The sequence below is a fragment of the Trichomycterus rosablanca genome, chromosome 2 (genome assembly GCF_030014385.1).
Source record: "Trichomycterus rosablanca isolate fTriRos1 chromosome 2, fTriRos1.hap1, whole genome shotgun sequence".
Taxonomy (NCBI): domain Eukaryota; kingdom Metazoa; phylum Chordata; class Actinopteri; order Siluriformes; family Trichomycteridae; genus Trichomycterus; species Trichomycterus rosablanca.
Window position 1 is genome coordinate 42,779,901 of NC_085989.1, and position 24,039 is coordinate 42,803,939.

The 24,039-nt window shown below is 39.9% G+C and overlaps 1 protein-coding gene across 1 annotated transcript; it reads left to right on the forward strand.

The window, feature by feature from the left end:
- The first annotated feature begins 261 nt into the window (after positions 1-261).
- LOC134309218 (transmembrane ascorbate-dependent reductase CYB561) lies at positions 262-22,692 on the forward strand. The gene is made up of 7 exons (XM_062990856.1): positions 262-336; positions 2,915-3,011; positions 8,290-8,502; positions 16,991-17,089; positions 17,230-17,333; positions 19,769-19,926; positions 22,409-22,692. Exons 3-7 carry the CDS (start codon positions 8,295-8,297, stop codon positions 22,590-22,592), a joined length of 753 nt encoding a protein of 250 aa, XP_062846926.1. The 5' UTR covers positions 262-336; positions 2,915-3,011; positions 8,290-8,294; the 3' UTR covers positions 22,593-22,692.
- Positions 22,693-24,039: the final 1,347 nt, after the last annotated feature.

The window sequence follows — 24,039 nt, forward strand, 5'->3', positions numbered from 1 at the left end:
TTACCGTATGTCCCGCCCGACTTCTACACTCCAGCCAATCCCAGGCGCGCAGGGGCGTGGCTTTCACCACCCCAGCTTCAGCCGCCTCATCTGTAAAAAGAGAGGAGCGAGTTCGTGATTGCTGCTGCCAGAGAGAAGAGATCGTTCAACAGGAGGATTTCACCTCATTCAGACCTGCTGTCTTATTAATGCTTATATAGAACTTGTTTAAAGTGAAATTATATAAAGATATATCTAGATTTTGTTTCTGTTGTGAGAGCAGTTCTCGTTCAACAGCTGGAATCAGAAGAAATAAGCAGAGAGGTGTGATCAGAGCTCCAGTTTAACACTGCACAGGTAAATATACTAATAATTTACTGTTATTTTACTATGCACTGAATAAACAGCACCTACATGTTTATATGATCTTACTTTTAGTTCAGCAGTACATTATTATCTGCACTTTTATTATCACCTTTTGTGTGTCTGTTCTCTTGGGATTTAACCAGGGAGCACTGTGAAGGCGTGAAGATGCATCTGAATCCACCTGTTTTTATATGAACACTGTTGTTAATCCTCATTCAGTCATTCATTGTCAGGTTTATTATTGCTTCATAATTCACTGGGCCCAATAGTCACTGGGTGACTGGGTGACTGGGCAGAAAACTTCCAAGGCAGGTCACCAGGTCCATCACAGAGCAGACACAAACCCTACTGTTAATCCAACAATGGAAATTTAGATGTCTTGGACCCCAGATGTCTCAATATACATTGTTTCTGAGGCACAAGACCTAAAATGAATATTAGATTAGATTACATTACATTAGATTCAACTTTATTGTCATGCAGTAGCATCTAACCAGAAGTGCAAGATAGAGATTATTTACAAATAATACAGTTGAAGTGCAGAAGTGACCAGATAAGTGAACTGAGGAGACACAAATTAAAGAATATTACACAGGTTATGCTGATTGTAGTGTATAGACTAGTATATAATTACAGAGTGATGAAAGATGAATTAAAGTGGCTAAATTAATGGGTAATGAATGAGAATAAATAAAGTAGAGTATGTAAGTACAGCAGACATATAAGTATAGCAGATAGCAGATATATACAATATATAAAATATTGCTTGTGCTGGTGCCATGTGCAGTTTATGTGGTGGTGGGGTGGTCTTCGATACTCTTTGAGTGCACTTTATTTATTTAAGGAAGTAAGTTATAAAACATGTACAGTATGTCACCCTTGTGAAAAGGTAAGTGCCCCTTTACGTTTTCAGCATTTAGCAGACGCTTTTATCCAAAGCGACTTACATTATACAGTCTAAGCAATTATGGGTTAAGGGCCTTGCTCAAGGGCCCAACAGTGGCAACCTGGCAGTGGTGGGGTTCGAACCAGCAACCTTCTGCTTACTAGTCCAGTACCTTAACCACTAGGCTACAACTGGCTACAACTGCATCTTCATCTTAATGACCTGTTGCACAACCTTAAGAAGCAATAACTGCAAACAGGATTGTTTTTTTCAGTTAAAAAGAATTTTGTAAACATAGATGTCAAAAATAGTAGCAAACATTATGTTTAGCAATCAACACTTGAAGCACCAGTTATTGTAATCAATAAAAATACTGTTTTAGGGACCTTAAAACTGTCCATCAGCAAGAGACCCAAGCACAAAACAATGAAACACAATGTTTATCCTTTAAGCAGCAAGATTAACGGAATTGCAGTTTTCCTATCCAAGGATTGGTCTTAATAATCCTTACAGCTTAACTAACACACCAGAGCTTGCACTTTTATGCAAATGTGTATACAGACATTCAACTGTTAAGAGATTTTTGTACACATACACATACATAATGATACCACAGTTGTGTAAAAGTTAATTGCATTGTCCAGAGAATAATATTACTAAAGATTTCAAGTTGAAGAGACTTTATTCTCATTTTGGCTATATAAAAGTACATTAAAACAAAACAACATGCATCCAGGAAAAGGCCAATTTCTAGCCAATTAAAAAGCTAATTTTGAAGAACCGTACTTAAACTTTGAGGATTTCTTGATTTTCTAGATTCAGAGTCAGTCTAAGGTCTAAGTACAAAAGCATGTTCTCCCCAATACAGCAGGTACCCCAATGTAGATCGGGGAAGTACCGAGAACTTGTGCTCATTGCAAAGCCTATATTACAACTGTATATTCAAAATTCCTCTATAAGTGTTTCTAAAATTATTCAGGAAGTGTTACATACCAGCTCAGACTGAGTCCTTTAATAACTTATTGTGCAGTACACACGTGTCTCATGCACTAGCCCACCACAACAAAAAGAGCCCAAGCTTGTTTTCAGTGGTGCTGTTTACCTGGCCGTGTGCCCAACACAAAATTGGAACGTTAACAGTTCAAGTTCAAGTTCACTTTATTTATATAGCACATTTAAAAACACAGGGTGTTAACCAAAGTGCTTTACATAGTTCATAATGTATACATCCTGCTCATACATCTCCACTTCTAAAATGTGTCCAATACAAACCAAAAAGCTTTACATTACACAAATCATCACAATCCTACCGCAACTCTAACTGTTTTCAAAGGCAAGAGAATAAAAATATGTTTTAAGCTTAGATTTAAAAGCAGTTAAAGACGATGTTTGTCTCAATTCCAGGGGTAAACTGTTCCAAAGTCTTGGTGCTGCAACTGAAAATGCACGATCTCCTTTTTGTTTTAACCGGACTCGAGGGACTGTCAAAAATGACTGGGAAGAAGACCTTAATGATCTTGGGGCAGTATATGGTACAAGCATATCTGAAATATAAAAGGGAGCCATCCCATTTAAAGCTTTAAAAACAAACAATAAAACTTTGTACTCTATCCTGAATTTCACAGGAAGCCAGTGGAGAGAAGCTAAAATTGGGGTAATATGTTCTCTTTTCTTTATACCTAGAAGAAGGCGAGCTGCTGCATTCTGGACAAGCTGCAAGCGGTTTACAGAGGATTGGCTTATCCCAAAATATAAGGAATTACAATAATCCAGGCGGGAGGTAATAAAAGCATGAATAATTATTTCTAAGTCATGCAAAGTAACAAATGATTTAATTTTGGCTATGCTTCTCAATTGAAAAAAACTATTTCTAACAACCATACCAATTTGTTTGTCAAATTTCAACTCTGTATCAAAAATTACTCCTAGATTCCTTACGTGACATCGAACATAAGGGTTCAAAAAACCTAAATTCATTATACTGGTCTGTGCTAATTTGGTTGAACCACACAGAACAACCTCAGTTTTACTGTCATTAAGTTGGAGAAAATTATTATTCATCCATGTTTTAATGTCCAGAATGCAATCATTCAGCCTTTTTATGGAGCTTTGGTTATTTAATCTCAGTGGAAGATACAACTGTACATCGTCAGCATAACAGTGAAAAGAAATGTCATATTTCCGTATTATTTGCCCCAGTGGTAACATGTATATAGAGAATAGTACAGGCCCCAAAATAGACCCCTGGGGGACTCCGGAAGCCATAGTTACAGAACGAGAAAATTGATCAGCGATGTTAACTGAGAAAGTCCTATTTCTGATATACGAAGTAAACCAATCAAGAGCCATACCACTTATACCAACACAGTTCTCCAAACGCTCAATAAGTATAGTATGGTCCACTGTATCAAATGCAGAGCTTAAATCCAATAAAACCAGGATACAGCAATCGCCACAATCACTGGCAAGTAACAAATCATTGGTCACTTTTAAAAGTGCAGTTTCTGTGCTATGTATTGATCTAAAACCAGATTGAAAAACTTCATAAATATTGTTCAAATTTAAAAAATCTGTAAGTTGCTTAAAAACAACCTTTTCTAAAATCTTAGACAAAAATGATAACTTGGATATAGGTCTATAATTACACAAGGCTTCAGAATCAAGATTATGATGCTTTAAGAGGGGCTGAACAACAGCATGCTTGAAACAATCTGGAACAGTAGCTGTGATGAGACTTGTATTTATAATCATTACAATGTCTTGTCCTAAAACACCAAAAGCTTCTTTAAGCAGCCATGATGGAATAACGTCTAGCGGCGAGGTAGTCGCCTTCATGTTAAAGACTATATCTCTTAACTGTGAAAGGGACACTGGTTTAAAGCTCTTAAACATTGACGTACATGGCTTGTATATAACAGACTCACTGACCTGAGGTATAATATGCGATCTAATATTCTTAATTTTATCTATAAAAAACTGTAAAAAATCTTCACATAATTTTGGGGAGGCTTCAAGGCCATCCAAGGTAGAAGGGCTGAGTACAGAGTTTATTGTACTAAACAAGATCTTTGGTCTATGGGCATTTCTTGATATAAGTTTGGAGAAATAAGCTGTCCTAGCAGATTTTAATGCCTCTTGAAACTTAAACAAGGTAGTTTTCAGAATGTCAAAAGATATTTGCAACTTATCTTTTTTCCATCTGCGTTCTGCCTTCCTAGATTCTTTCCTACATGCTCTAATCTCGTCATTTACCCAAGGTTGCGTGCTAGATCTAAGATGTTTAACTTTATAAGGGGCAATAACATCACAAATTTTAGTACATGAAGAGTAAAATAAGTCTACCACCTCTTCAATGCCCATCTGAAACAAGTTTTCAGGGTTAGAACTGTTAAAAATGTCCGTATATACTATAGAAATAGTGTTCTTTTTTATATACTAAAGAACAGTGTTCTTTTTTCATTCACAAATGTGAGATCTGCTTTGTAGTTGAGGATGGGTGGATGAATCACAGAGAGCATAGCGTGACTCTCCAAGGCTTGATATTTAATAACTTATATGAATAAATGTTTAATAAATTGTGTTGTGTTTGGAAATAGTGTATTATTGTGTTCAGTGAGCTGAAATCATTCATTTGAACAATTCAATTAAAAAGGGGCATTTACTTAGCAACATATCCAGAGTCCATTAAGGCCTGGAGAGATGGTGGTACGCACTGGAGAGAAGGGGAATGACTTAGCAGAAGTTAGCAGAAGTAAAACAGAATACATGTGTGTGAATAAGAGGCAGGGCAACAAAAAAGGTTAAGTTGCAAGGAGTTGAGGTGGTGAAAGTGGATGAGTTAAAATACTTTGAATGGAGCATTCAGAGTAATGGATAGAGTGGTAGAGATGTGGGGTGGAGAGTTCCTGCAGGGTGGGGTGTAGAGTGACAGGAGTGATTTGTGATAGATGAGTATTTGCCAGGGTGAAAGAGAAACATTACAAGAGCTGCTATGTTGTATGGCTTGGAGGTGATGGGAGTGACAAAGATGGATAAGACTAGGAAGTAGTCAATTAGTTCACTCGTCCTCTATCTGTGCAAGACAAGGTCTATTGCAATGTAAGGTGATTCACAATGTACACCATACAAATAAGAGACTAGCACGTATCTTCCCGGACAGGAGTGATGCGTGTTTGCGGTGCAAACAATCTCCTGTGGATCATTTGCACATGTTTTGGACTGGTGGATTTTTGGTTCAAACAGGCACTAAACCTGGATATTGATCCCAATCCTTTAACAGCCCTTTTTGGTTCCCATCCAGGGGCGTCAATATCAGTTGCTTAACAAAAGGTTCTTGCTTTTACCACATTGTTGGCTAGATGCACCGTTCTGCTCAAATGGAAACACCTACATATGATGGATGGGTCAAAGAAGTTTTGAAAGATGAGACCTCCATTTCATAAAAGGGCTATGAGGTGCCCTGTGCCCTCAGATTTATTTGTATAGCGTATTTTACAATGAACATTGTCTCAAAGCAACTTTACAGAATCCAGGACCAACAGACCAAAAACCCCTGTTGAGCAAGCCGAGGGCGACAGTGGCAAGGTAAAAACTCCCTTAAAATTACAGGAAGAAACCTTGAGAGGAACCAGACTCAGCAGGGACCCATCATCCTTGGGTGGCCTGGAGGATAATTTGAATAAATAGGATTTACACAAATCAAACATACATAAAATTAAATAAAACTAAAAGTTATAACTAGTAAAAAATAATTCTATGTTCCCATGTTCTATGTAACTAGAGGCAGTGCACGTAGGATGCTTTGAAGACAAAGTTAGGCCGTGAGATTGAGATAGTTTGGGCATGTGTAGAGGACGAGTTTGTAGAAGGATGCTGAGAATGGAGTTGCCAGCACAGAGAGGAGGTTTATGGATGCAGTGAGCAGTGATTGTAGTGACAGGAGGATGTTTTGGACAGGGCAAGATGAAGATGATCCACTGTAGCGACCCTATACTAGATAAGTTGAAAGAAGAAGAAGACTAGATATCCGACCCTGTGACTTCTGACTGACTGTTTTAAAGTCCCAAACTCTTCACAATCAGTCTTCATTTTATTCCTGTACATGTACATTTCATGAGATTTATAACTCCATTTTAGAATCAAGAAGCAAATGTGACTGAAGTAGACGACTGGGTTCATTTTAATTTGGGTGAACAGTTCCTTTAAACTTTTGATTATGCTGCAGGTCACACGCTGATCTCGTGCCCTGCTTTGACCTTTCATTTACTCTCTCTCTCACTGTCTGTTTCTCCTGGAGTAGAATGGAAAGCATTTTATCTGGTTTTAATATTTTCCTTTAAGCAGTGTTTCACTAATAAGAAACTTTAATGCAGGCTGAGTAACATTTTCATTCCCTTTTCTTTACCAAAGTAACACAATTGCAGTGGTTTTTACACACATCACTGTATTTAACAATTCTATCATTTATATATAACATTTACAGAATAATACTAAAACCCCAAATCAGAAAAAGATGGGACGGTATGGAAAATGCTAATTAAAAAATGTTTCTTACATTTACTTTGACTTTTATTCATTGCAGAAAGTATGAATCCAAGATATTTCATGTTTTGTCTCCTCAACTTCATTTCATTTGTAAATATACCTCCATTCCTGCATTTCAGGCCTGCCACACATTCCAAAAAAAGTTGGGACAGAGGCAATTTAGAGCTTATAATGAATGAAAAAACGAAATAATGATGTGATTCCAAACAGGTGATGTCAACAGGTGATTGTAATCATGGTTTGGTACAAAAGCAGCATCCAGAAAAGGTTGAGTCTTTGATGAGCAAAGATGATCAGAGGATCTCCAGTTTATAAACAAATGTGTGAGAAAATTATTGAACTGTTTAAAAACAATGAACCTCAAAGAAAGATTGGAATGGATTTGCACATTTCTCCCTCTACGGTGCATAATATCATTAAACCATTTAATGAGTTTGGAGGAATTACAGTTTATAAAGGGCAATTTCACAAGCCTAAACTGAACACCTGTGATCTTCAATCCCTCAGACGGCACTGCATCAAGAACCACCACTCAACAATAGCTGATATAACCACATGGGTGAGGGATTAGTTTGGCAAACCTTTGTCAGGCACTACAATACAGAGTTACATACACAAATGCCACTTAAAACTTTACTGTGCAAAAAAGAAGCCTTATGTTAACCATGTCCAGAAGCGGCGTCGACTTCTCTGGGCTCGGAGGCATCTAGGATGGACCATCACACAGTGGAAACGTGTATTGTGGTCAGATGAATCAGCATTCCAGTTTTTTTTTGGAAAAAATGGACGTCGTGTGTTCTGGACCAAAGATGAAAAGGACCATCCAGACTGCTATCAGCAACAAGTCCAAAAGCCAGGGTCTGTCATGATATAGGGCTGTGTCAGTGTCCTTGGCAAAGGTCATTTACACTTCGGTGATGGCAGCATTAATGCAGACTATGCAAAACCACATGCTGCACACATTACAAAGGCATGGCTGCGGAAGAAGATGGTATGGGTACTGGACTGACCTGCCTGCAGTCCTGCCCTGTCCCCAATAGAGAATGTGTGGAGAATTTATAAACAATAAACGTGACAACGACGACCCCATACTGTTGCACATCTTAAGACGTGTTTACAGGAAGAATGAGACAAAATAAAAGCTGAAACACTAAATCACTCGGTATTCTCTGTGGATCTTCTGTGTTGTGAGAAGGAATGGCAACATGACAAAGTGGTAAATGCTTTCCTGTCCCAACTTTTTGGAATGTGTTGCAGGCCTGAAATGCAGGAATGGAAGTTTATTAATAAATGAAATGAAGTTGACCAGATAAAACATAAAACATCTCAGGTTCATCCTGTCTGCAATCAAATACAAGTCATTTTCTGATTTAGAATCATATATAAAATGTAGTGTCCTTGTACTAATGAGCATATTTGAGTTCCTCAGGCTATAACACACTGCAACAATAGTTCCACAATTCCACATAAATCCACAATTTGTTCATTTTCTAAACCTCCCCCTTGTTCTGTAGGAGTGATGGAGGGTGTCTCGCATGGTTGGGCTGGAGTGCGGACCCTGCCGTGGTACGTGGCCGGTTCCCAGGTTCTGGGCGTGGCCTGTGTGGTGATAACAGGTGTGTGGATGGGTCACTACTACGGGGGCTACGCGTGGGACAGCTCGGAGCGACAGTTCAACGTACACCCGCTCTGCATGATCATGGGCCTCGTGTTCCTCTATGGAGATGGTAGGTGGAAAAATCATGTAAAAATACTTAAACAGCTAAAACCTATATGCATAATTGTTTGTCCTGTTTGCGTAATAGGATTTTATATACTTTTAGTTTGTGGAATCATTGGCATTTTCTAATAACGTGTTTAAGTACTTAAATGCTTCAATAAATCTATTTTTTCTTCTTTCGGATGCATTTTGTGTGGAGGAACTCCAGTGGCCTGCACAGAGCTCTTTAACACCTTTGGAGGGAAATATAATGTTCATTGGGAGCAAGGCCTTCTCAGCCGACATCAGTCCCTAATATCACAAAAGCACTTTTGACTGAATAGGCACAAATTCCCACATGCACACTCCAAAATATTCTAAGCCCATTTAGAGAAAGTCATTGCAACTTACACTAAGAACAGCATGGTGGCTCGATGGGTAGCACTGTCGCCTCACAGCAAGAATGTCCCAGGTTCGATTCCCAGGTGGGGCGGTGTGAAGTTTGCATGTTCTCTCCGTGTCTGTGTGGGTTTCCTCTGGGAGCTCCGGTTTCATTCCACAGTCCAAAGACGTGCAAGTGAGGTGCTTAGTAAAGAGGTGATGATGGTTAATCATTTTTGAAGACAGAGAGAGACTCAGATGTTTGGATTGACAAGGAAAGTTCGTTCCACCACTTGGGTGAGAGTACAGAGAAGAGCCTTAATGCTGGTCTTCCTCAAGTTCTGGGTGGAGGATCAAGTCGAGCGAGACTACTCGCTCGGAGGTACAGACTGGGTTTAGTTAGACCTCGAAGGTAACTTGGAGCTGGTCAATTTTTGGCTTTGTAGACAAGCATCAGTGTTTTAAACTCAATGCGAGCAGCTGCAGGAAGCCAGTGAAGAGGACGCAGCAGTGAGGTGATGTGGTAGTGTTTAGGTTGGTTAAAAACCAGGCGAGCGGCTGCATTTTGGATGAGTTGCAAGGGTTTAATAGTGGACAAAGGAGCACCTGCCGAGAGGGAGTTGCAGTAGTCCAGCTTGAGATTACAAGTGACTGGGCAATACCACAGTGATTGTCCCCTTAGCTAATGAATCAAACAGTTAACCAAATTCAATAGACAATTGGGTTTAATTTCATTAGCCACACCCAGGCATGATTACTGTGAGACCAGTTGAATCTAAATAAAACCAGCTCATGATGCCACATTCTAAAGAGATACAAATACAGATGCAAAACAACGTCACTGAGATTTACTAGTCTAAAATGGTTACAAAGAATACAATTTCTGGTCTGTAAATCAAGTGTGGATTACGTTTTCTTAGCAAAAAGATGAAGGGAGTGCATGGCTGATTTAGTTATTAGACATGGCCTAATTACTAAATATGTCAGCAAAATCACATGGGCATGGGATTTGGATAAATAAATAACTCTGCAGTCATTCACATACATGAAATAGGGAAAAATAAAAACACAGCCAGTTCTCACACAGCTTTTACGTCTGATTGGTTCATTAAGCATGTTAAGGTACTTGGCAAAGCAGTAAGGCCAGTATTGGCTTTCACAAAGCTTATCAGGATTGTTAATACACCTGTCTGAGTCTGACAGCAGAAGCAGGCTTATAGTGCTGGTCAGTGAGTTCAAATCATATACTTTATTCTGTTTTGTAATTGCCTGCACCAGACTCAAAAAAGTTGGGACAAGGTCAAATCCAGACTGCTATCAGCAAAGGGTGCAGATGTCAACCACTGTCACGACATAGGGAGTGCATATGTGTGTAATGGTACCACTGATGTTCGTTTGTTTGATTATTAGGATTTTAACGTCATGTTTTACACTTTGGTTACATTCATGACAGGAACGGTAGTTACTCATTACACAGGGTTCATCAGTTCACAAGGTTATATAGAACACAGTCTTGGACAATTCAGTGTCTCCAATTCATCTCACTTGCATGTCTTTGGACTGTTGGAGGAAACCAGAGGACCCGGAGGAAAGCCACGCAGACATGGGGAGAACATGCAAACTCCACACAGAAGTTCTTGCTCTTCTTGCTCTTGCTCTAGTGGAAGGCGGTCGCACTTCTCTCTCCTCCCTTATCTTTCCTGCTTGGCTTCTCCTGTATCGTCTTGTCTCGTCTACTCTACTCTACAGGGATTCTCTTAGCACTGCTCTTCAAAGAACAAATTATGGAATTGGTTAAATGGTCTCTAAATGCTATTGACACCATCTTCTCATCGAGAAGTTCGGGTTCGGGGGAACCCACATGCCCCGGCGGAACGCAGATGGCGGGATACGCGATGGACTCGTGGGAGAAGTGGAGGGTCGTGTGCCTGGCACCTCTTTCGGTAGAGGACATAGAGGATGTTTACCTATTCGGAACTTTGATTGTGGGGTTTTTGCTGATTGGATTAGGCTTTACCCTGCTGTATCGGGAAATTAAAAGAGTTGGGTCAGTTGTCAAAGGTCCCCAGAAACTGCCCAATTTGATTGATATGATGGGCAGAGCCGTTGGAACTCAGACTGTGACTATAAATCGCAATATGGATTCCATCTTGGAGAAACTAACGGCTTTGCAGAACGGGTTGAACCAGAGACTGACTCAATCTGAGAGCATGTGTTAAAGAAATTTTAACAATTTCCTCCAGAGGACCTGTTGCTACGGGTCATCTCGTACCTACCCTCCCCTGCTCTCTGACTGTTTTTCATTCTGGGTAGCAACTGCTGTAAACGCCATCTTATCGCGAACTTTGTACAGACTTTTTGCTTACAGGAATGAAGGGCTGACAGAACATTTTCCCAACCCCCAACCCAACGTCTCCACTCTTAGCTTAATTCCACCAATACGGCAGGACGGGTCTGCAGCGTGCGCTGGTTATGGCTGCGAATCGCCGGATGGCTGCTTGTCGTAGTTGGTTACTTTTCCTATCCCCACATCCCTAACCCGTGGCTGGTTGTGTGACTATGTTATGTTCTTATGTTTACATGTGCTTGTGTGCTGTAAGGGGCTTTTTTTCGTGTTACCATAGTGTGCTCCTCAGGGAGCACAATCTGGTTGCTGGTTTTTTTTTTCTCTCCTACTCTCCCAATGTGTTTATTATTTCTTGTTTCTTATCCTGTCTTCCCGTTCTGTCTCCCCCGCCCCACTTGTCATATTGAATGTTCTGGACGGGTTGATGGCTAATTTTGCTGTAATTGTACCTGTTGCAATTTATAGTGACAATAAAGTTTCTACTACTTTCTACTACAGAAAGGACCCGGACCGCCCCACCCGGGGATCGAATCCAGGACCTTTTTGCTGTGAGGAGACAGTACTACCCACTTAGCCACCGTGCCGCCCACTACTGATGTAGAGCCATATAGTGACATATTAGAGAAACATGCTGCCATTAAGGTGGTATCTAGCCAGGCATTTAGCATGGCTTCATAGACACAGAGTGTGTTTACTTGACTGGCCTGCCTGCAGTCCAGATCTGTCTAGTATTGAAAATGTATGTCATATAATGAAGAGAAGAATCAGACATCAGACAACGGTGAGCACAGACTGTTGAGCAGCTGAAGTCTTATATCAAGCAAAAATTGAGAATAATTCCACAAACTGCAACTAGTAATGTCTTCAGTTCCCAAATGATTAAAAGTGTACTGCCACTCATGCCACTGGTATATGCCACTCAGGTGGCGCAGCGGTAAAAAGCACATGCAAGCTCTGCCTTACCAGCTTGAGGCTGAGTGGCAATATGAACAACGATTGGCCTGTTGTTCAGTTGGGGGGCGGGACAAAAAGCCGGATGTGGGTCTCTCTCTGTCAGAATGGTGCAATTACGACCTCTGCTGGCTGATTAGAGGAGCCTACACAGAGATGAGGAAGGAGTGCTCTTAGGGTGCAATGCAACGCTAGGTGGCACAACACTCATCAATGTGTAGGTGGCAAGATGCATATGGCTTTCTGCTCATATGTCGGAGGGGATGTGGGTTGGCTTCGATCTCCTTGGTCGGGGCGGGGTTCGGCATAGGCAGAGAGGAAGCACAATGCAAATTGGACAATTGGATGCACTAAAGGGGGAGAAAAATGGGAAAATGCAAAAAAAAGTGTACTTGATAGGAAATGTGATGGAACATAGTGCTAAAGATTTACAAAAAACAATAAAGTCGGATAGTGATAACATTCGTTTTTGTACTTTTGTTGGTTAAATATATGTTGAATCTAATGATCAGATCACAGATTATTTTTTTATTGCTGTTTACAAAATGCAGACAGTGTGTAATGGAGTTAATGGAGTGTGTAACTCATTAACTTAATAGTAGTAGTTCAGCCTAGATAACTAGATGCTTTCTTCTTTAAATTTGCATTGGAGATTTAAGGCTGCTACAATGTTGTGATTATATTACATTTTATTACATTTTTTATTTTAAATTTTTTATTACATTTCAAAATAAATATCACTAGCTGGAACCATTTTGGCAATGAAAAAATATTAAGTTTTATAGGGGAGGTATCATGAGTCTGACTAGGCCACTCAAGGGCATCAATCTTCATGTTATGTTTATGTGTTTACTTATAATTAACAACAACAAAATATGGCTTTTAAACAGGTCTTTAAATGCCTGTGTCCCAACTATACTTCCCTGTAAGAGTGTAGGACACTTAATGTCAACAGAGCACATGGAAAAACATGGAAACATACTGGTGTACTTTGTCTGTTATTTATTAACCTACTGCAACCAAGGTGAGTGTATACGGAACAGATACAGCTGAAGTCAGAATTTTCTCTACACTCTACCTTATCTGGGGAAGCGTACATCATAATGTCAAAAATATGTAGATTCCCTTTCAATGATTAAATTTGGGTGTTTCAGCTTTATAATAATAATAATATAAAAATATGTAAATTTTTGACAGCTTTAACTTCTACTTTACTACATTTACTGAGACTGGTGCTAATTATGGAGCGCAGTTTTCTTACGCACACTCATTGGATAATAAACCTATATTCCAAAACAATAATCCATTACTATAGTACAGTACTCTGAATGAGTTCTGAGGAGACCAACACAGAGGAAGAGGCTATGTCCTAAATCATACCATTTAGTGCACTACGAATGCTGTTGGTACCAACTTTGTAGTATGTGGTTTAAAATGATGCTGAAATTTAGTGTCATTAGGTGGATGTGCCTTAAAACGTAGTGTAAAATCTGAAAACAGCTCTGAACTATAGTTAATAATATGATTTATCCTCATGGTCTTGAGTTATGAATTATAATGAATAAATACATTTGCTAGAAATAATATAATAATGTTATCATTAGCTATCCTGCATGACAGTACACTGCTTCCTGTTGCTCAAGGCTGGCAAATTACCTTTGCAAACAAGTGCGACTATTATTGTGTTTTAGTGTTAGTGTGGGTCCACAGTTTGTGAAGTTTACAAAGCCCTAACAGCAAGAAAACATCCACTAACGGACATCCAGCTTCAGAAAATACTAAAGAGATGCATTATGAACAAAGGTTGTATGTTGTTAATGTGCTGGAAAGCAGAGTTTGACTAGTAAAGTGGTAAAAAAACTTGTCTCTGTATAATAATCAGATAACACACATGGAACTTCCAGAAAGCTTTTTAACATACTGTGGCGTCGGGAAGATGTAAGGAAACATTTCTGCTCTTTGACTATAGGAGGAAGCTTATTTATTTGCAATTACTCTCAGGTGCACGAAAAAGAGGCCATATCTGATATACGGCAGATCCCTCCCACTATGCAACAAGCAAACAGTACAGAAAGGTCACTAAACACAACACACTTAACGAAAATGGTGAACACAAAATGTGCTATGTCCTACATCATTTTTATGCAACTATAAACACAAATACTTCCAACATAACTCGACCATTAATCCCGATTCGGCCTTGGGCGCACTGCATTGTGGGATACCAAGGTCTCAAGGCCTATGACGTAAGCAGGGGGAATGTCCCTTGCCTAGCTGGCCCCTCACCACAATATCAAAGCCTCTTGCTTTATCACAAAAATAAAGTTAATAATAATAATTATTATTATTATTATATGAGGGATCTTCAAAAAGTTTCCACACTTTTATATTTTGGTTGGAAACAGTGATGGTGTGTAGTGAGGAGGAGTAGTAATTGGTTGTGTCTGAGAGACTGAGAGATAAAACACTAGAATTCACTACAGATTATCAGAACTTCAGCTGACCGTGTCTGTTTGTAATTTGGAACAGACTCTGCGGTGTCTTTGTCTCCATGACCTGTAATTAGGGTATTTATTGTTTGGCCATGGGGCAGTGTACTGCAGCCCTGACAGAAACAGATGCATTTTGTTCAGCTAATCTGCTTTGCTTTCACAATGGCAATTCAATTGGGACACCAGGTTTGAAAGGTCATTGTTCTATTATGGTTTAAATTGTTTTTACAATGACATGGGTAAGGACAGGCCTGAGGGGAGCTCTGCACTCAGGAGACATGTGTATTGTGTTTGTCCAGAGCCTGGTCCAGCCTGCAGAATATCATGATATTAAAGGAGTAGATCACCCAAAATGTCAACGGGGTCAGATGATGATCAGTTGCCAGCTTGCTAATGCTGAATGGTCACATTAGACTTCAGTTAGCGTCATTATTTTTGACCGCAAATATAGACAGTCAGGACAGGCTTGGTGTCCAGTGTTCACTTTTATAAGAGTAGTGGTTTTCATTCTTGCTCCATAAAGAGAAATTTCTTTTTACAACATGAAATATCATGGTTCTGTTCTAATTCAATTGTGTTAGGGTGGATTTACAAATCGTTGGATTCTATTTTTATCTGCATGTCATGTACTCCGCTTATTTTACTGAAATTAAGGATTGTTCATAAAAATTATTGTGGTCGAAAGCAGATCTACTGAAGTAATGCGATATACATCCATGTCTATAGTTAAGTGTATCAGTGTTAGAAACCACATGAGCAATTAATAAGTTGGACATTTTTTTATATTTACACAGATTTCAGATCTCAGAGCTAGAGAGGAATTGGACCAGACACATTGTTGGTCATGATTGTACAGAGATATCTGAAAGATATCTACACACACTGCTCAGGTGGCGCAGTGGTGAAACACGCTAGCTTAACAGAGCTGGGTTTTTGAATACATCGTATCGAATCTCAGCTCTGCCATCCGACTGGGCTGGGCAGCTGCATGAACATCGGTTGGCTGTTGTTCATAGGGTAGGACAAGCCGGATGGGGACTCCTCATAACTGAGTGAATTATGACCTCTGCTGGCTGATTGATGGCATCTGCACAGAATCGTGGAATAATGCATTGATCGGCATATGAACTCGCCTCGTGCAGGTGAAAAGATGCACTCGGCTACTGTGCAAGTGTCGGAGGGGGCATGTGACAGTCTCTCTCTTCTCAATCAGGGTGGGGGTCAGCTCCAGAGGAGAGGAAGCATAACGCAATTGGGTATAAATTGGACACGCTAAAATTGAGAGCAAAAGGGAGAAAATGCTTTTAAAAGCACCTACTTTTAACCTGCTATAACCTGGTATAGAGCAAATTATACAATAAAATGACTGTGCAGATACAGTTTTGCATAACGTAAGAATAGCAGAACTGTTATTAATAGATGTTAAAAGGTAAACATGTTTCAGTTCCAGTGTGTTTTTTGAAAGAAAATTGAGGATATCACAGCTTTTTGATCTTTTTATCATTTCACCTATATTTTTGATTATTGAGGGTTGTAAATATAACCAGAATGAATATGTATGGTGTGACATGTTAATATTCAAGTTCCTGAATTACAACACAATTATTTTCTGTTAAAATGACCTCTGTACTCCAAACCCTGCTAAAACACATATAACCCAGAAACCTGCATAATTAACAGATCTGGGTTGTACAGCCAAAAAAACTTTGCATTTGCATGCTTTACCATTGCTTAATCCTGGTCAGGGTGGGTCTGGTTTTCCTGGAATCACTGGGCTTAGTGCAGTAATTCACCCCGGACAGGAAACTGATCCAATCCCTTCTTATACATAGCTAATAAAGTCTGCAAATAATGTAGATGCCTGACTGGCCAATTGGGGATTCGATCCTTAGATCCCAGCAGTACTGGGCTAGCATAATATACTGCCGCACCACCCAAGCGCCACGACATGTTAATATAGGAGTAAAAAAACTCATTATATACAGTATTCATTTGAGTTTTTGATCTTATCAGTAGGATCTGTCCTAAATGATCTAGTTGTCTTACTAAAGATGCTCACTATCAACATGTTTATTTATTTATTTGTTTTTATTTCTAAGTAAAGTACTTTTTCTTAGGTAAGGTTTGTGGGTGTACGACTCCAGGCTGTTAATTATGCAGGTTTCAGAAAATGTAATATATTTCATTTGGGTCAAAGTGTAATTTCAACAGGAAAAATATATAAACATTGTATTATTGTGTACGCTGGGATTTTACTACATTTAATAAAGCTGTAATTCAGGACCTTGGTGCATATGGTGACTAGTCAAACCTTCCACATTTTGCTGTGTTGTTTTATTATTTAGCGGTGTTGGTGTACCGGCTGTTCAGAAACGAGAATAAACGCTCAGTGAAGATCCTCCATGCTCTGCTACACATGCTTGCCCTTTGTGTCAGCATTGTGGGTAAGTTCTGTGTTTCTCTATTTGTCAAGAACAAAAAAATTGGCATCATGTGTAAGCTGGTACACTTTGTTTTCTTTATTTAGCCTGTTATCTCACAGGAGAGAGTTAATCATGTATTGACATTGTTTATCTTATTTCAGGTCTGGTGGCGGTGTTTGATTACCACAAAAAAGCTGGCATATCTAACATGTACTCTCTGCACAGCTGGTGTGGCATGCTTACCTTTGTGCTTTACTTCATGCAGGTGAGCTGTTCAGACCTGAACTTTTCTCTCCTACACCTAAACCAGTCAGAATTAGCTTTTCACTTTTTACATGTTGAATCTTTCATACCTACACCTGAACTAGCCATCGATCCTTTTTGTCCTCACCTAAACCTGTCTTAATCCTTGTCTGTACTTAAACTACCCCATATCTGTAATTGGTCACCGTCAACACCTGAGTGACCCCACACTTGACTTTTGTTATAGCTAGTGTTTTACCTACAGCTTAATTGCATCTACATCTGGCCTAATTAGTCCTAAATAGTGCCTAATTTATCAACAGTAGCATCTTAGTTCTTAAAATGTTTACGATACCCGAACTCTAAGTCCTCATGTACACCTGCCGCTTAGTACTCACAGCTGAATGTTGCCACAGGAGGAGTCTTAATCCTAATGTACACCTTAATTCCTACTGACACCTGTTGTACCCCACACCTAACTGCTCAGTTCTAGTTAACACCTGTACTATCCGACATTTGGCATCTTAATTCTCACTGACACCTTTCCTACCCCACATCTTAGTGATCAGTTTTCACTGACATCTGTTCTATCCCACATCTGGTCTCCTGGTTCTCACTGACACCTGCTCAGCTCTTGTTGATATCTGTACTATCCCACATCTGGTCCCCTAGTTCTCACTGACACCTGCTCAGCTCTTGTTGACATCTGTACTCTTCCACATCTGGTCCCATAGTTCTCACTGACACCTGCTCAGCTCTTGTTGACATCTGTACTATCCCACATCTGGTCCCATAGTTCTCACTGACACCTGCTCAGCTCTTGTTGACATCTGTACTATCCCACATCTGGTCCCCTAGTTCTCACTGACACCTGCTCAGCTCTTGTTGACATCTGTACTCTTCCACATCTGGTCCCCTAGTTCTCACTGACACCTGCTCAGCTCTTGTTGATATCTGTACTCTTCCACATCTGGTCCCATAGTTCTCACTGACACCTGCTCAGCTCTTGTTGACATCTGTACTATCCCACATCTGGTCCCATAGTTCTCACTGACACCTGCTCAGCTCTTGTTGACATCTGTACTATCCCACATCTGGTCCCCTAGTTCTCACTGACACCTGCTCAGCTCTTGTTGACATCTGTACTCTTCCACATCTGGTCCCATAGTTCTCACTGACACCTGCTCAGCTCTTGTTGACATCTGTACTATCCCACATCTGGTCCCATAGTTCTCACTGACACCTGCTCAGCTCTTGTTGACATCTGTACTATCCCACATCTGGTCCCATAGTTCTCACTGACACCTGCTCAGCTCTTGTTGACATCTGCACTCTTCCACATCTGGCCTCCAGGTTCTCACTGACACCTGCTCAGCTCTTGTTGACATCTGTACTCTTCCACATCTGGCCATCCTAGTTCTCACTGACACCTGCTCAGCTCTTGTTGACATCTGTACTATCCCACATCTGGCCTCTCAGTTATCAGTGATGCCTGTCTTAGCCCACACAATACTGCTCAGTTCTAGTTAATTGTTGTTAATTGTTGTTGTTGTTAATTGTTGTTCTAGTTAATTGTTGACATCTGTACTCTTCCACATCTGGCCATCCTAGTTCTCACTGACACCTGCTCTGTTCTGGTTGACATCTGTACTATCCCACATCTGGCCATCCTAGTTCTCACTGACACCTGCTCTGTTCTGGTTGACATCTGTACTATCCCACATCTGGCCTCTCAGTTATCACTGATGCCTGTCTTACCCCACACCATACTGCTCAGTTCTAGTTAATACCTGTAGTATCCCACATCTGGCCATCCTAGTTCTCACTGACACCTGCTCTGTTCTGGTTGACATCTGTACTGTCCCACATCTGGCCATCCTAGTTCTCACTGACACCTGCTCTGTTCTGGTTGACATCTGTACTATCCCACATCTGACCATCCTAGTTCTCACTGACACCTGCTCTGTTCTGGTTGACATCTGTACTATCCCACATCTGGCCTCTTAGTTCTCACTGACAACTGTCCTACCCCACACCATACCGCTCAGTTCTAGTTAATACCTGTAGTATCCCACATCTGGCCTCCTAGTTCTCACTGACACCTGCTCAGTTCTCACTGACACCTGTCCTACCCCACACCATACTGCTCAGTTCCTTTTAACACCTGTACAATCCCACATCTGGTCTCTAAGTTCTCACTGACACCTGTCCTACCCCACAACTACTGCTCAGTTCTTGTTGACATCTGTACTCTCCCACATCTGGCCTTTTAGTTCTCACTGACACCTGTCCTACCCCACACCTTACTGCTCAGTTCTCTCCAACACAACCTGACAACCTCACATCTGGCTTTATATTATTATCCCACATGCTACAACCCCACATTTCACCTCTCAGGACACATTCACACCTTTTTCAGTGTAATTATTTCTTGAATCATTTTATCTGTCTATTTAGTGGTTATTGGGACTGGGCATTTTCCTGTTCCCCTGGGCATCACTGGTGCTGCGGAGGTGGTATCTCCCACTGCACGTTTTCTTTGGCCTGGTGCTGCTGGCCATGGCTGTGGGCTCCTCACTCATGGGCATCACAGAGAAACTGCTCTTCAGTGCTTTGTGAGTACAATCCTGCACACAGACACAAAACGTAATTTAGCTGCTCTTGTACAATGAAAAGACTTGAGCCTGATGCTTAAAATAACCAGAAGCCTGATAAGATGAATCAAGTTCATTTTTTAGCTTAAAAAAACATTTTTATCTTGTGCAACTTAAAAAAGAGCTTTAAAATTGTTTAAATAAGTGTCCTTACTCTAGATCAAAGTATCCACTGACTAATAGAAAGACTGTTTAAATTGTGTTGAGGTAATTGGGTAGAGAAACAAAAAGTTCAGTTTAAATGATTTTTTATGTAATTGTTAGGAAATTAAAGCAAATATAATGGTCACATCTGTTTTCTCACCTAGTTTTGATGGTAAATAAACCACTGAGAATACAATTATGTAATTGCATACTAATACTGACATCTCACTTGTGTTAATTTAGGCATACTTATCATACTAACATTTGTTCATTTGGGCCACTCAGGTGGCGCAGCGGTAAAAACACATGCTGGAACCAGAGCTGGGATCTCGAATACATCGTATCGAATCTCAGCTCTGCCTGCCAGCTAAGGCTGAGCGGCCACATGAACAACGATTGGCCTGTTGTTCAGATATGGGGTCAGATGGGGTCTCCCTCTCATGACTGGTGCAATTACAACTTCTGCTGGCTGATTGATGGCGCCTGCACAGAGATGAGAAGAGTGTGCTCTTAGGGTGTGTCCCTCCGTACATGCAGCTACGCTGCACTGCACTCGTCAAAGTGTAGGTGATAAGATGCATACAGCATGCTGTCTACGTGTCGGAGGGGGCGTGTGTTAGCTTCGTTCTCCTCAATCAGAGCAGAGACCGGCATTGGTGGAGAGGAGGCATGATGCAATGGGGCAATTGGACGTGCTAAGAAGGGAGAGAAAGGGAGAAAATGCATGAATAAAAAAAAAATAAAAATAAAAAAACAACAACAACAATTGTTCATTTGTAATATTACCCACATAAAACAGATATAATAATACATATTAGGGTAATTCCTACAATTCTGTGCCTTTTGTGTCCCCAGTACTGGTCATTGTACTGTATTTATGAAGTACATTTTAAACAATACAATTTCTAAACATCTTACTGAAATAATTAACACTTTCAAATACTAAACACAATGTTTTCTAAACCCCCCCCCCCCCCCCCAAAAAAAAATAAATAAAATAAAATAAAATGACTGTATACATACTGTTTTTATCTCTTAGATACCAGAGGTTTTCCCATGTCCCCAGTGCTGTACATTCTGATTTAGTGATGGATATATGAGGTTTAATCATGAAAATATCTCAGTATTTCAATACTTTTTAAAAGCTTTGCTTAAGTCCCTCTAAACCTTGATTTTTATTTTTATTTTTTAATTTTATATTTTTAATTTTATATTTTTATTATTATTGCTGATTATAAGGGTTTTTCACACGTCCCTCAAGCTGCTGTCCACCCTGTTATTACTTACTACTGTCTCTTAAAACGAAGAGCTGTTTTGCATACTGACATCATTTCCTGGAGCTCACATGATCTTTTTAGAGGAAAAATAACTGTGGAAGATGAGCGGCTTATTAAACTCATTTTAATGTTGTTTTTTCCACATTTTATCCTAAAAGTCTTATATGGTCAACCATAACATGTCCACCCTGTTATGGGATATATGAGAAAAAGCAATACGATTTGATCTTTTTAAAACTGCACACTAAAAAGCAGAGAATTCTTTGTCTGAATTCACTTTTATGCTAGCATGGTTTTGCTCACTCGCTAGCTAATGGCTAATTTTATGTCAGAATGTCCACCCTGCTAATTCAGCTTGAGCAATATTAGTTTGGAAAAGTATAACATGTCCTTTTTATAATAAAACATGAAAAACAAATTAAAAGTGTTTCATTTTTAAAACGTTTTAAGGTCCAAAAGGCACCCAATCCCAGGAATGATCCATTAACATTTGGCTACTGTTTTAATTGCTAAATTGCTAAGAGTAAGACATGAATCAAGACTTTCACTCATATCGATCTGTAACAATGTAATCACTTGGAAAAACATTAGCCAATTAGCCAACAATGAATAAACTCCCATAGTTTATTCACTGTTAGCTAACCGGCTAATGTTTGTCAAGTATTAACATTACCTGCAAAACTAACTATGGTTTACTTTTACATACAGCTACTAAATAAGGACCTGGATAAAATCAAGTATGCTAACAGACTAATAGCGGTAGTTGTATTGGCCTGACATTGCATGCTCATGTATAGATCAATATTTCTAAGCCATTTTACATTTTCTTACATATTTAAAGTATTTTATGTCCACAAGCTACATCTGATTCTACCTTTAATCAGTTCTTCCCTGGATGGTGTGATCTGTAGCTATACAATTACTTTGTACACGTCTGGTTTAAAATTACATGCTCAATGCTACTTTAAATAGCGCTTAAACACAATGCATGGACTGTAATGATGTGTCTGCTTTCATTTTAGACCAGCGTTTGCTCCCGAGTCAGTTCTAGCTAACATCCTTGGCCTGCTGCTGGTGTGTTTTGGGATTCTGGTGGGCTACGTGACGATCAGAGAAGATTTCAGACGTCCCCCGAATCCCGAGGAGGAAGCCCTGTCTGTGCACTTTAACACTCTCAGTGAGGACTCTCGACCTAGCTCACCTTAACCTGGTTCACCCGTCTCCTCCTTCCACTGTCCACACTCCACGCTTCCTCTGTCCATGCCTGATTATGGAAAGTCAAGGTGAATTTGAGACGATGCCAAGTACTGCCACAGAATTGCCTAATGAGGTTATCAAAATGTTTATAGAAATATTTATTTCCTCACTTGTCTGTTGTTGGACCAAACTGTGTTTTCAAAGTCTTAGCAGTTATTGTAACCTGGATCCCTGAACTGTAAAATGAACTGTAGTTTTTTTTAATGCACCTTCTCCCCTTTTCTCCCGACTTTTTTTAGCGTATCCAATTACCCAATTGCATTATGCTTTCTCTCTACTGATGCTGATCCCCACCCTGATTGAGGAGAGCGAGGCTGTCACACGCCCCCCTCCGACACGTGTGCAGTAGCCGACTGCATCTTTTCACCTGCGAGTTCATATGTGGATCAGCTTTGTTTATGAAGCGCCACACCCTGATCAACGCATTATCCCTTGACTCTGTGCAGGCGCCATCAATCAGCCAGCAGAGGTTGTAAGGCTCACATTTACATTTTGGGCATTTAGCAGATGCTTTTATCCAAAGTGACTCACAGTACTGTGACACTAAGCAATTGAGGCTAATTGAGGGTTAAGGGCCTTGCTCAAGGGCCCAACAGTGGCAACCTGGCCGTGGTGGGGCTTGAATCAGCAACCTTTTGATTACCAGTCCAGTACCTTAACCGCTAGGCCACAACTGCCCTACATGGCTTTCAACCTGTATGAACAACAAGCCAATTGTTGTTCATGTAGCCACCCAGCAGGATAGCAGAGCTGAGTTTCAAACCGACGAGTTTGAAATGTCATCTCTGGTGTGTTAGTGTGTTTTACAGATGTGCCACCTGAGCGCCTATGAACTGTAAAATAATTTAAAATACAGTATGAAAGCTTCAGGCCAATTTCTGCCAGTTTTCTTAGGATTATAGTGTATTTACTTCTGATTAAATAAATCTACAAGATTGTACTCAGCACTTGTACTCAGTACTTGAAATACAGCAATCTAACACTGAGCAACACAAGAGTTATTATTAGCCTTTATCAGTATTGTAAAGATTTTGACATTTTATAATCTGCTGACGTATTTTAAGCTGTACAGTAGACCCTTGACTTACGAATTTAATTGCTTCCAGAGGGCTGTTCTTAAGTCAAAATGTTCGTTAGTTAAACCTATTTTTCTCATAATAAATCATGTAAACAGAATTAATCTGTGCCAAACCACCCCCTTACCTAACCTCTCTAATGTCTTAAATGCTCTTTTTTGTTATAAATACAAGTATATTTTACATAAATCTTAAATGATAGAATAGACATTACTGTAATAAACAATAAAAAACAACAATACACAGTAGTACTGTACTGTACATAAAACACACATCACATTTCAGTACAGTACGTGTGCTGTACCATACATCATAATAAA